Source organism: Dipodomys spectabilis, unplaced genomic scaffold, assembly GCF_019054845.1.
Source record: "Dipodomys spectabilis isolate Male_0828 unplaced genomic scaffold, ASM1905484v1 ptg000709l, whole genome shotgun sequence".
Lineage (NCBI taxonomy): Eukaryota > Metazoa > Chordata > Mammalia > Rodentia > Heteromyidae > Dipodomys > Dipodomys spectabilis.
Genome location: NW_024871386.1, coordinates 122351 through 135000, shown reverse-complemented (window position 1 = coordinate 135000; position 12650 = coordinate 122351). Strand labels below are relative to the sequence as shown.

General features: G+C 57.8%; 1 protein-coding gene across 1 annotated transcript in view; it reads right to left on the bottom strand.

Moving 5' to 3' along the window:
* Nucleotides 1–12444, bottom strand: part of LOC122101929 (pseudouridine-5'-phosphatase-like) — a 30359-nt gene extending 17915 nt beyond the window's left edge. Inside the window, exon 1 of the mRNA XM_042672419.1 lies at nucleotides 12374–12444. Within this exon, the coding sequence (XP_042528353.1) occupies nucleotides 12374–12434 (61 nt within the window). The 5' untranslated portion in view covers nucleotides 12435–12444. The remainder of the gene's footprint in view (nucleotides 1–12373) is intronic.
* Between the last annotated feature and the right edge of the window lie 206 nt (nucleotides 12445–12650).

The window sequence follows — 12650 nt, the reverse complement described above, 5'->3', positions numbered from 1 at the left end:
TGGATGGATGGACATAGAGGGAGAGAGAGAGAGAGAGAGGTCAGTAACCAGCCACAATAACAATGACAGCAGTCACAGTAATAATAACCACAATAACAATCATTCTAACTAATCAACAATAACAATAACAGTAATAGTAATAATAAGAACAAGAACAAGAACAATAACAGTAACAATAGCAGTAGTACTAATAAATACCCACTGATAGTAACGATAACAGTCACCTTAACCATCACAACCATCACAGTAACTCATGACAATAACTGTTCATACTATTAACTAATAATGAAGAACAATAATAACAATAACAATAATCGTCACAATAGTAAGAACTAATCATCATCATCCACAATTACACTTGTCACAGTCATAATAACAGAGAAAGTTGGGGGGGAAGGAAGAATGGAAGCATGAGGGGAAGGATGGATGGACAGATTGAGGGGAAGGATGGATGGAAAGATTGAGGGGAAGGATGGATGGAAGAGTGGATGAATGGGAGGAGGAGGGATGGGGGAAAGAAGACAAGAAAGAAGAGAAAGTTGGGGGGAAGGATGGGTGGATGGATGTGAGGAAGGATGGATGGAAAGATTGAGGGGAAGGATGGATGGAAGTAACAAGGGAAGGAGGCAAAGAAGAGTGGATGGATGGAAAGATTGAGGGGAAGGATGGATGGAATGAAGAGGGAAAGGATGGAAGGAAGAGTGGATGGATGAGTGGATGGATGGTTGGGTGGAAAGATTGAGGATAAGCATTGATGGAAGAATTGAGGGGAAGGATGGGTGGATGGATGAGAGGAAGGATGGATGGAAAGATTGAGTGGAAGGATGGATGGAAAGATTGAGGGGAAGGATGGATGGAAGGAAGGGAGGATGGATGGGTGGAAGGATGACTGAAAGGTAGAAAAGAAAGAAGAGAAAGTTGGGGGGAAGGATGGGTGGATGGATGAGAGGAAGGATGGATGGAAAGATTGAGGGGAAGGATGGATGGAAAGATTGAGGGGAAAGAAGACAAAGTTGAGGGGAAGGATGAATGGATGGATGAATGGAAGCATGAGGGGAAGGATGGATGGAAAGATTGAGGGGAAGGATGAATGGATGGATGAATGGAAGCATGAGGGGAAGGATGGATGGAAGCATTGAGGGGAAGGATGGGTGGATGGATGGAAGGAAGGAAGAAAAGAAAGAAGAGAAAGTTGGGGGGAAGGATGGGTGGATGGATGGATGGAAGGATGAGTGGAAGGATTGAGGGGAAGGACGGATGGAAGGAAGAGTGGATGGATGAGTGGGAGGAAGAGGGGATGGATGGGAGGAAGGAAGAGAAGAAAGAAGGGAAAGTTGGGGGGGAAGGATGGGTGGAAAGATTGAGGACAAGGATGGGTGGAAGGATGAGTGGAAGGATTGAGGGGAAGGACGAAAAGGAAGAAGGGAAAGTTGGGGGAAGGAAGCGTGGATGGATGGGAGGAAGGAAGACGGGAAAGAAGACAAAGTTGAGGGGAAGGATGAATGGATGGATGAATGGAAGCATGAGGGGAAGGATGGATGGAAAGATTGAGTGGAAGGGTGGGTGGAAGGAAGAGGGGAAGGATGGAAGGAAGGAAGAGAGGAAAGAACACAAAGTTGAGGGGAAGGATGAATGGATGGATGAGGGGAAGGAAGAGAAGAAAGAAGAGAAAGTTGGGGGGAAGGATGGGTGGATGAATGAGAGGAAGGATGGATGGAAAGATTGAGGGGAAGGATGGATGGAAAGATTGAGGGGAAAGAAGACAAAGTTGAGGGGAAGGATGAATGGATGGATGAATGGAAGCATGAGGGGAAGGATGGATGGAAAGATTGAGGGGAAGGATGGATGGAAAGATTGAGGGGAAGGATGGATGGAATGAAGAGGGAAAGGATGGAAGGAAGAGTGGATGGATGAGTGCATGGATGGTTGGGTGGAAAGATTGAGGATAAGGATTGATGGAAGAATTGAGGGGAAGGATGGGTGGATGGATGAGAGGAAGGATGGATGGAAAGATTGAGGGGAAGGATGGATGGAAGGCAGGGAGGATGGATGGGTGGAAGGATGAGTGGAAGGAAGAGGAGAAGGATTGAGAGGAAGGATGGATGGAAGGAAGACGGGAAGGATGGAAGGAAGAGTGGATGAGTGGGAGGAGGAGGGATGGGTGGAAGGAAGAGGGGAAGGATGGGTGGAAGGAAGAGGGGAAGGAAGAGGGGAAGGAAGAGGGGAAGGAAGAGGGGAAGGAAGAGGGGAAGGAAGAGGGGAAGGATGGGTGGAAGGAAGAGGGGAAGGAAGAGGGGAAGGAAGAGGGGAAGGATGGGTGGAAGGAAGAGGGGAAGGAAGAGGGGAAGGAAGAGGGGAAGGATGGGTGGAAGGAAGAGGGGAAGGAAGAGGGGAAGGAAGAGGGGAAGGATGGGTGGAAGGAAGAGGGGAAGGAAGAGGGGAAGGAAGAGGGGAAGGATGAGGGGAAGGAAGAGGGGAAGGAAGAGGGGAAGGAAGAGGGGAAGGAAGAGGGGAAGGAAGAGGGGAAGGAAGAGGGGAAGGAAGAGGGGAAGGAAGAGGGGAAGGATGGGTGGAAGGAAGAGGGGAAGGAAGAGGGGAAGGAAGAGGGGAAGGAAGAGGGGAAGGAAGAGGGGAAGGAAGAGGGGAAGGAAGAGGGGAAGGAAGAGGGGAAGGATGGGTGGAAGGAAGAGGGGAAGGAAGAGGGGAAGGAAGAGGGGAAGGAAGAGGGGAAGGATGGGTGGAAGGAAGAGGGGAAGGAAGAGGGGAAGGAAGAGGGGAAGGAAGAGGGGAAGGAAGAGGGGAAGGATGGGTGGAAGGAAGAGGGGAAGGAAGAGGGGAAGGATGGGTGGAAGGAAGAGGGGAAGGAAGAGGGGAAGGATGGGTGGAAGGAAGAGGGGAAGGAAGAGGGGAAGGATGGGTGGAAGGAAGAGGGGAAGGAAGAGGGGAAGGATGGGTGGAAGGAAGAGGGGAAGGAAGAGGGGAAGGAAGAGGGGAAGGATGAGGGGAAGGAAGAGGGGAAGGAAGAGGGGAAGGAAGAGGGGAAGGAAGAGGGGAAGGAAGAGGGGAAGGAAGAGGGGAAGGAAGAGGGGAAGGAAGAGGGGAAGGATGGGTGGAAGGAAGAGGGGAAGGAAGAGGGGAAGGAAGAGGGGAAGGAAGAGGGGAAGGAAGAGGGGAAGGAAGAGGGGAAGGAAAAGGGGAAGGAAGAGGGGAAGGAAGAGGGGAAGGATGAGTGGAAGGAAGAGGGGAAGGAAGAGGGGAAGGAAGAGGGGAAGGAAGAGGGGAAGGAAGAGGGGAAGGAAGAGGGGAAGGATGAGTGGAAGGAAGAGGGGAAGGAAGAGGGGAAGGAAGAGGGGAAGGAAGAGGGGAAGGAAGAGGGGAAGGAAGAGGGGAAGGAAGAGGGGAAGGAAGAGGGGAAGGATGGGTGGAAGGAAGAGTGGAAGGAAGAGGGGAAGGAAGAGGGGAAGGAGAGGGGAAGGATGGGGGGAAGGAAGAGGGGAAGGATGGGGGGAAAGAAGAGGGGAAGGAAGAGGGGGAAGGAAGAGGGGAAGGATGAGGGGAAGGAAGAGGGGAAGGAAGAGGGGAAGGAAGAGGGGAAGGAAGAGGGGAAGGAAGAGGGGAAGGATGGGTGGAAGGAAGAGGGGAAGGAAGAGGGGAAGGAAGAGGGGAAGGAAGAGGGGAAGGAAGAGGGGAAGGAAGAGGGGAAGGATGGGTGGAAGGAAGAGGGGAAGGAAGAGGGGAAGGAAGAGGGGACGGAAGAGGGGAAGGAAGAGGGGAAGGAAGAGGGGAAGGAAGAGGGGAAGGAAGAGGGGAAGGAAGAGGGGAAGGATGGGTGGAAGGAAGAGGGGAAGGAAGAGGGGAAGGATGAGTGGAAGGAAGAGGGGAAGGAAGAGGGGAAGGAAGAGGGGAAGGAAGAGGGGAAGGAAGAGGGGACGGAAGAGGGGAAGGAAGAGGGGAAGGAAGAGGGGAAGGAAGAGGGGAAGGAAGAGGGGAAGGATGGGTGGAAGGATGGGAGGAAGGAAGAGGGGAAGGATGGGTGGAAGGAAGAGGGGAAGGAAGAGGGGAAGGAAGAGGGGAAGGAAGAGGGGAAGGAAGAGGGGAAGGATGGGTGGAAGGAAGAGGGGAAGGAAGAGGGGAAGGAAGAGGGGAAGGAAGAGGGGAAGGAAGAGGGCAAGGAAGAGGGGAAGGAAGAGGGGAAGGAAGAGGGGAAGGAAGAGGGGAAGGAAGAGGGGAAGGATGGGTGGAAGGAAGAGGGGAAGGAAGAGGGGAAGGATGGGTGGAAGGAAGAGGGGAAGGAAGGGGGGAAGGATGGGTGGAAGGAAGAGGGGAAGGATGAGGGGAAGGATGGGAGGAAGGAAGAGGGGAAGGAAGAGGGGAAGGAAGAGGGGAAGGAAGAGGGGAAGGATGGGTGGAAGGAAGAGGGGAAGGAAGAGGGGAAGGATGGGTGGAAGGAAGAGGGGAAGGAAGAGGGGAAGGAAGAGGGGAAGGAAGAGGGGAAGGATGGGTGGAAGGAAGAGGGGAAGGAAGAGGGGAAGGATGGGTGGAAGGAAGAGGGGAAGGAAGAGGGGAAGGATGGGTGGAAGGAAGAGGGGAAGGAAGAGGGGAAGGAAGAGGGGAAGGAAGAGGGGAAGGAAGAGGGGAAGGAAGAGGGGAAGGAAGAGGGGAAGGATGGGTGGAAGGAAGAGGGGAAGGAAGAGGGGAAGGATGGGTGGAAGGAAGAGGGGAAGGAAGAGGGTAAGGAAGAGGGGCAGGAAGAGGGGAAGGATGGGGGGAAGGAAGAGGGGAAGGAAGAGGGGAAGGAAGAGGGGAAGGAAGAGGGGAAGGAAGAGGGGAAGGAAGAGGGGAAGGAAGAGGGGAAGGAAGAGGGGAAGGATGGGTGGAAGGAAGAGGGGAAGGAAGAGTGGAAGGAAGAGGGGAAGGAAGAGGGGAAGGAAGAGGGGAAGGAAGAGGGGAAGGAAGAGGGGAAGGATGAGTGGAAGGAAGAGGGGAAGGAAGAGGGGAAGAATGGGTGGAAGGAAGAGGGGAAGGAAGAGGGGAAGGATGGGTGGAAGGAAGAGGGGAAGGAAGAGGGGAAGGATGGGTGGAAGGAAGAGGGGAAGGAAGAGGGGAAGGATGGGTGGAAGGAAGAGGGGAAGGAAGAGGGGAAGGAAGAGGGGAAGGATGAGTGGAAGGAAGAGGGGAAGGAAGAGGGGAAGGAAGAGGGGAAGGAAGAGGGGAAGGAAGAGGGGAAGGAAGAGGGGAAGGATGAGTGGAAGGAAGAGGGGAAGGAAGAGGGGAAGGAAGAGGGGAAGGAAGAGGGGAAGGAAGAGGGGAAGGAAGAGGGGAAGGAAGAGGGGAAGGAAGAGGGGAAGGATGGGTGGAAGGAAGAGTGGAAGGAAGAGGGGAAGGAAGAGGGGAAGGAAGAGGGGAAGGATGGGGGGAAGGAAGAGGGGAAGGATGGGGGGAAAGAAGAGGGGAAGGAAGAGGGGAAGGAAGAGGGGAAGGATGAGGGGAAGGAAGAGGGGAAGGAAGAGGGGAAGGAAGAGGGGAAGGAAGAGGGGAAGGAAGAGGGGAAGGATGGGTGGAAGGAAGAGGGGAAGGAAGAGGGGAAGGAAGAGGGGAAGGAAGAGGGGAAGGAAGAGGGGAAGGAAGAGGGGAAGGATGGGTGGAAGGAAGAGGGGAAGGAAGAGGGGAAGGAAGAGGGGACGGAAGAGGGGAAGGAAGAGGGGAAGGAAGAGGGGAAGGAAGAGGGGAAGGAAGAGGGGAAGGAAGAGGGGAAGGATGGGTGGAAGGAAGAGGGGAAGGAAGAGGGGAAGGATGAGTGGAAGGAAGAGGGGAAGGAAGAGGGGAAGGAAGAGGGGAAGGAAGAGGGGAAGGAAGAGGGGACGGAAGAGGGGAAGGAAGAGGGGAAGGAAGAGGGGAAGGAAGAGGGGAAGGAAGAGGGGAAGGATGGGTGGAAGGATGGGAGGAAGGAAGAGGGGAAGGATGGGTGGAAGGAAGAGGGGAAGGAAGAGGGGAAGGAAGAGGGGAAGGAAGAGGGGAAGGAAGAGGGGAAGGATGGGTGGAAGGAAGAGGGGAAGGAAGAGGGGAAGGAAGAGGGGAAGGAAGAGGGGAAGGAAGAGGGCAAGGAAGAGGGGAAGGAAGAGGGGAAGGAAGAGGGGAAGGAAGAGGGGAAGGAAGAGGGGAAGGATGGGTGGAAGGAAGAGGGGAAGGAAGAGGGGAAGGATGGGTGGAAGGAAGAGGGGAAGGAAGGGGGGAAGGATGGGTGGAAGGAAGAGGGGAAGGATGAGGGGAAGGATGGGAGGAAGGAAGAGGGGAAGGAAGAGGGGAAGGAAGAGGGGAAGGAAGAGGGGAAGGATGGGTGGAAGGAAGAGGGGAAGGAAGAGGGGAAGGATGGGTGGAAGGAAGAGGGGAAGGAAGAGGGGAAGGAAGAGGGGAAGGAAGAGGGGAAGGATGGGTGGAAGGAAGAGGGGAAGGAAGAGGGGAAGGATGGGTGGAAGGAAGAGGGGAAGGAAGAGGGGAAGGATGGGTGGAAGGAAGAGGGGAAGGAAGAGGGGAAGGATGGGTGGAAGGAAGAGGGGAAGGAAGAGGGGAAGGAAGAGGGGAAGGAAGAGGGGAAGGAAGAGGGGAAGGATGGGGGGAAGGAAGAGGGGAAGGAAGAGGGGAAGGAAGAGGGGAAGGATGGGGGGAAGGAAGAGGGGAAGGATGGGGGGAAGGAAGATGGGAAGGATGGGGGGAAGGAAGAGGGGAAGGAAGAGGGGAAGGAAGAGGGGAAGGAAGAGGGCAAGGAAGAGGGGAAGGAAGAGGGGAAGGAAGAGGGGAAGGAAGAGGGGAAGGAAGAGGGGAAGGATGGGTGGAAGGAAGAGGGGAAGGAAGAGGGGAAGGATGGGTGGAAGGAAGAGGGGAAGGAAGGGGGGAAGGATGGGTGGAAGGAAGAGGGGAAGGATGAGGGGAAGGATGGGAGGAAGGAAGAGGGGAAGGAAGAGGGGAAGGAAGAGGGGAAGGAAGAGGGGAAGGATGGGTGGAAGGAAGAGGGGAAGGAAGAGGGGAAGGATGGGTGGAAGGAAGAGGGGAAGGAAGAGGGGAAGGAAGAGGGGAAGGAAGAGGGGAAGGATGGGTGGAAGGAAGAGGGGAAGGAAGAGGGGAAGGATGGGTGGAAGGAAGAGGGGAAGGAAGAGGGGAAGGATGGGTGGAAGGAAGAGGGGAAGGAAGAGGGGAAGGATGGGAGGAAGGAAGAGGGGAAGGAAGAGGGGAAGGAAGAGGGGAAGGAAGAGGGGAAGGAAGAGGGGAAGGATGGGTGGAAGGAAGAGGGGAAGGAAGAGGGGAAGGAAGAGGGGAAGGAAGAGGGGAAGGAAGAGGGGAAGGAGGAGGGGAAGGAAGAGGGGAAGGAAGAGGGGAAGGAAGAGGGGAAGGATGGGTGGAAGGAAGAGGGGAAGGAAGAGGGGAAGGAAGAGGGGAAGGAAGAGGGGAAGGAAGAGGGGAAGGATGAGTGGAAGGAAGAGGGGAAGGAAGAGGGGAAGGATGGGAGGAAGGAAGAGGGGAAGGAAGAGGGGAAGGATGAGTGGAAGGAAGAGGGGAAGGAAGAGGGGAAGGATGGGAGGAAGGAAGAGGGGAAGGAAGAGGGGAAGGAAGAGGGGAAGGAAGAGGGGAAGGAAGAGGGGAAGGATGGGTGGAAGGAAGAGGGGAAGGAAGAGGGGAAGGAAGAGGGGAAGGATGGGAGGAAGGAAGAGGGGAAGGAAGAGGGGAAGGAAGAGGGGAAGGAAGAGGGGAAGGAAGAGGGGAAGGAAGAGGGGAAGGATGGGGGGAAGGAAGAGGGGAAGGAAGAGGGGAAGGAAGAGGGGAAGGATGGGTGGAAGGAAGAGGGGAAGGAAGAGGGGAAGGAAGAGGGGAAGGAAGAGGGGAAGGAAGAGGGGAAGGAAGAGGGGAAGGAAGAGGGGAAGGATGGGGGGAAGGAAGAGGGGAAGGATGGGGGGAAGGAAGATGGGAAGGATGGGGGGAAGGAAGAGGGGAAGGAAGAGGGGAAGGAAGAGGGGAAGGATGGGTGGAAGGAAGAGGGGAAGGAAGAGGGGAAGGAAGAGGGGAAGGAAGAGGGGAAGGAAGAGGGGAAGGAAGAGGGGAAGGAAGAGGGGAAGGAAGAGGGGAAGGAAGAGGGGAAGGAAGAGGGGAAGGAGGAGGGGAAGGAGGAGGGGAAGGATGGGGGGAAGGAAGAGGGGAAGGATGGGGGGAAGGAAGATGGGAAGGATGGGGGGAAGGAAGAGGGGAAGGAAGAGGGGAAGGAAGAGGGGAAGGAAGAGGGGAAGGAAGAGGGGAAGGATGGGTGGAAGGAAGAGGGGAAGGAAGAGGGGAAGGATGGGTGGAAGGAAGAGGGGAAGGAAGAGGGGAAGGAAGAGGGGAAGGAAGAGGGGAAGGAAGAGGGGAAGGAAGAGGGGAAGGAGGAGGGGAAGGAGGAGGGGAAGGATGGGTGGAAGGAAGAGGGGAAGGAAGAGGGGAAGGAAGAGGGGAAGGAAGAGGGGAAGGAAGAGTGGAAGGAAGAGGGGAAGGAAGAGGGGAAGGAAGAGGGGAAGGAAGAGGGGAAGGAAGAGGGGAAGGATGAGTGGAAGGAAGAGGGGAAGGAAGAGGGGAAGAATGGGTGGAAGGAAGAGGGGAAGGAAGAGGGGAAGGATGGGTGGAAGGAAGAGGGGAAGGAAGAGGGGAAGGATGGGTGGAAGGAAGAGGGGAAGGAAGAGGGGAAGGATGGGTGGAAGGAAGAGGGGAAGGAAGAGGGGAAGGAAGAGGGGAAGGATGAGTGGAAGGAAGAGGGGAAGGAAGAGGGGAAGGAAGAGGGGAAGGAAGAGGGGAAGGAAGAGGGGAAGGAAGAGGGGAAGGATGAGTGGAAGGAAGAGGGGAAGGAAGAGGGGAAGGAAGAGGGGAAGGAAGAGGGGAAGGAAGAGGGGAAGGAAGAGGGGAAGGAAGAGGGGAAGGAAGAGGGGAAGGATGGGTGGAAGGAAGAGTGGAAGGAAGAGGGGAAGGAAGAGGGGAAGGAAGAGGGGAAGGAAGAGGGGAAGGAAGAGGGGAAGGATGGGTGGAAGGAAGAGGGGAAGGAAGAGGGGAAGGAAGAGGGGAAGGAAGAGGGGAAGGAAGAGGGGAAGGATGGGTGGAAGGAAGAGTGGAAGGAAGAGGGGAAGGAAGAGGGGAAGGAAGAGGGGAAGGAAGAGGGGAAGGAAGAGGGGAAGGAAGAGGGGAAGGAAGAGGGGAAGGATGAGTGGAAGGAAGAGGGGAAGGAAGAGGGGAAGGAAGAGGGGAAGGAAGAGGGGAAGGAAGAGGGGAAGGAAGAGGGGAAGGAAGAGGGGAAGGAAGAGGGGAAGAATGGGTGGAAGGAAGAGGGGAAGGAAGAGGGGAAGGATGGGTGGAAGGAAGAGGGGAAGGAAGAGGGGAAGGATGGGTGGAAGGAAGAGGGGAAGGAAGAGGGGAAGGATGGGTGGAAGGAAGAGGGGAAGGAAGAGGGGAAGGAAGAGGGGAAGGATGAGTGGAAGGAAGAGGGGAAGGAAGAGGGGAAGGAAGAGGGGAAGGAAGAGGGGAAGGAAGAGGGGAAGGAAGAGGGGAAGGATGAGTGGAAGGAAGAGGGGAAGGAAGAGGGGAAGGAAGAGGGGAAGGAAGAGGGGAAGGAAGAGGGGAAGGAAGAGGGGAAGGAAGAGGGGAAGGAAGAGGGGAAGGATGGGAGGAAGGAAGAGGGGAAGGAAGAGGGGAAGGAAGAGGGGAAGGATGGGAGGAAGGAAGAGGGGACGGAAGAGGGGAAGGAAGAGGGGAAGGAAGAGGGGAAGGATGGGTGGAAGGAAGAGGGGAAGGATGGGTGGAAGGAAGAGGGGAAGGGTGGGTGGAAGGATGAGGGGAAGGAAGAGGGGAAGGAAGAGGGGAAGGAAGAGGGGAAGGAAGAGGGGAAGGATGGGGGGAAGGAAGAGGGGAAGGATGGGTGGAAGGAAGAGGGGAAGGAAGAGGGGAAGGAAGAGGGGAAGGAAGAGGGGAAGGAAGAGGGGAAGGAAGAGGGGAAGGAAGAGGGGAAGGAAGAGGGGAAGGATGGGTGGAAGGAAGAGGGGAAGGAAGAGGGGAAGGATGGGTGGAAGGAAGAGGGGAAGGAAGAGGGGAAGGAAGAGGGGAAGGAAGAGGGGAAGGAAGAGGGGAAGGATGGGTGGAAGGAAGAGGGGAAGGAAGAGGGGAAGGAAGAGGGGAAGGATGGGAGGAAGGAAGAGGGGACGGAAGAGGGGAAGGAAGAGGGGAAGGATGGGAGGAAGGAAGAGGGGACGGAAGAGGGGAAGGAAGAGGGGAAGGAAGAGGGGAAGGAAGAGGGGAAGGATGGGTGGAAGGAAGAGGGGAAGGAAGAGGGGAAGGAAGAGGGGAAGGATGGGTGGAAGGAAGAGGGGAAGGAAGAGGGGAAGGAAGAGGGGAAGGAAGAGGGGAAGGATGAGTCTAAGTACTGAGACCGGAAGTGGAGGGGCGGGACCACGCAGACCCCCATAGACTGCTATTAACACTGAGAGCAGGGGGCGTGGCCTCCTCTCCCCTGGGGGCGTGGCTACAGGGTGCTGGGGGGCGTGGCTACGTCCTCCCAGGGGGCGTGGCTAACGTCTAACTGCTCAGACCGGAAGTGGAGGGGCGGGACCTCCCAGACCCCCATATACTGCTATCAGTACTTGTGACCAGTGGGCGTGGCTAAATACACGCAGGGGGCGTGGCTACGTCTCTCCCAGAAGGCGTGGTCAACGTCTTTCCATCTACACCGGAAGTGGAGGGGCGGGACCATTCACACACCCATATACTGCTATTAACACTGAGCGCAGGGGGCGTGGCTAAATACACGCAGGGGGCGTGGCCACGTCTCTCCCAGGGGGCGTGGTCAACGTCTTTCCATCTACACCGGAAGTGGAGGGGCGGGACCACGCAGACCCGCATAGACTGCTATTAACACTGAGCGCGGGGGGCGTGGCCTCCTCTCCCCAGGGGGCGTGGCCTCCTCTCCCCTGGGGGCGTGGCTACAGAGTCCTAAGGGGTGTGGCTACGTCCTCCCAGGGGGCGTGGCTAACGTCTAAGTACTCAGACCGGAAGTGGAGGGGCGGGACCTCCCAGACCCCCATACACTGCTATCAGTACTTGTGACCAGTGGGCGTGGCTAAATACACGCAGGGGGCGTGCCTACGTCTCTCCCAGAAGGCGTGGTCAACGTCTTTCCATCTACACCGGAAGTGGAGGGGCGGGACTATGCAGACCCCCATAGACTGCTATTAACACTGAGAGCAGGGGGCGTGGCCTCGTCTCCCCGTGGGGCGTGGCTTCCTCTCCCCTGGGGGCGTGGCCACAGAGTCCTAAGGGGCGTGGCTACATCCTCCCAGGGGGCGTGCCTAACGTCTTTCGATGTACACCGGAAGTGGAGGGGCGGGACCTCACAGACCTCCATCGACTCCTATTAACACTGAGAGCAGGGGGCGTGGCCAAATGCACGCAGGGGGCGTGGCTACGTCTCTTCCAGGGGGCGTGGCCAACGTCTAAGTACTGAGACCGGAAGTGGAGGGGCGGGACCATTCACACACCCATAGACTCCTATTAACACTGAGCGCAGGGGGCGTGGCCTCCTCTCCCCTGGGGGCGTGGCTACAGGGTCCTAGGGGCGTGGCTACATCCTCCCAGGAGGCGTGGCCAACGTCTAAGTACTGAGACCGGAAGTGGAGGGGCGGGACCCACCAGACCCCCATAGACTCCTATTAAGACTGAGCGCAGGGGGCGTGGCTAAATGCACGCAGGGGGCGTGGCTACGTCTGTCCTGGGGGGCGTGGTCACGGTCTTAGTGCTCAGACCGGAAGTGGAGGGGCGGGACCTCCCAGACCCCCATATACTGCTATTAACACTGAGAGCAGGGGGCATGGCCAGATACACGCAGGGGCGTGGCTAAATACACGCAGGGGGCGTGGCTACGTGTCCCCAGGAGGCGTGGTCAAGGTTTAAGTGCTCAGACCGGAAATGGAGGGGCGGGACCACCCAGACCCCCATATACTGCTATTAACACTGAGCGCAGGGGGCGTGGCCACATACACGCAGGGGGCGTGGCTACGTCTCTCCCAGAGGGCGTGGCTAACGTCTTTCCATCTAGACCGGAAGTGGAGGGGCGGGACATCCCAGACCCCTATATACTGCTATTAACACTGAGAGCAGGGGGCGTGGCCAGATACATGCAGGGGGCGTGGCCTCCTCTCCCCGGGGGGCGTGGCCTCCTCTCCCCGGAGGGCGTGGCCTCCTCTCCCCGGGGGCGTGGCCTCCTCTCCCCGGGGGGCGTGGCCTCCTCTCCCCGGGGGGCGTGGCCACGCGTCCCCCACCGCCCCCGGAAGTGCCGCCGCCGCCGCCCGCGCGCTTCCGCTTCCGCCGCGCTCACCCAGCAGCAGCCCGTCCAGGTCCAGGATGAGGTGCGTCACCGCGCGCGCCGCCGCCGCCATGGCCGCGACCCCCGGGGCGCAAAGCGGAAAGGGGGGGGGAGCAGGGCGAGTGCGCAGGCGCGGGCGGGGCCGCGAGGGCCAGTGCGCATGCGCGGGGCCGCGAGCGGGACGGAGCGGGGCCGCAGGGACGCACTGCGCATGCGCGGGGCCGCCAGCGAGACGAGGCCGCGCCGCAGGGACGAGCTGCGCATGCGCCGGGGCCGCCGCGGCCGCCGC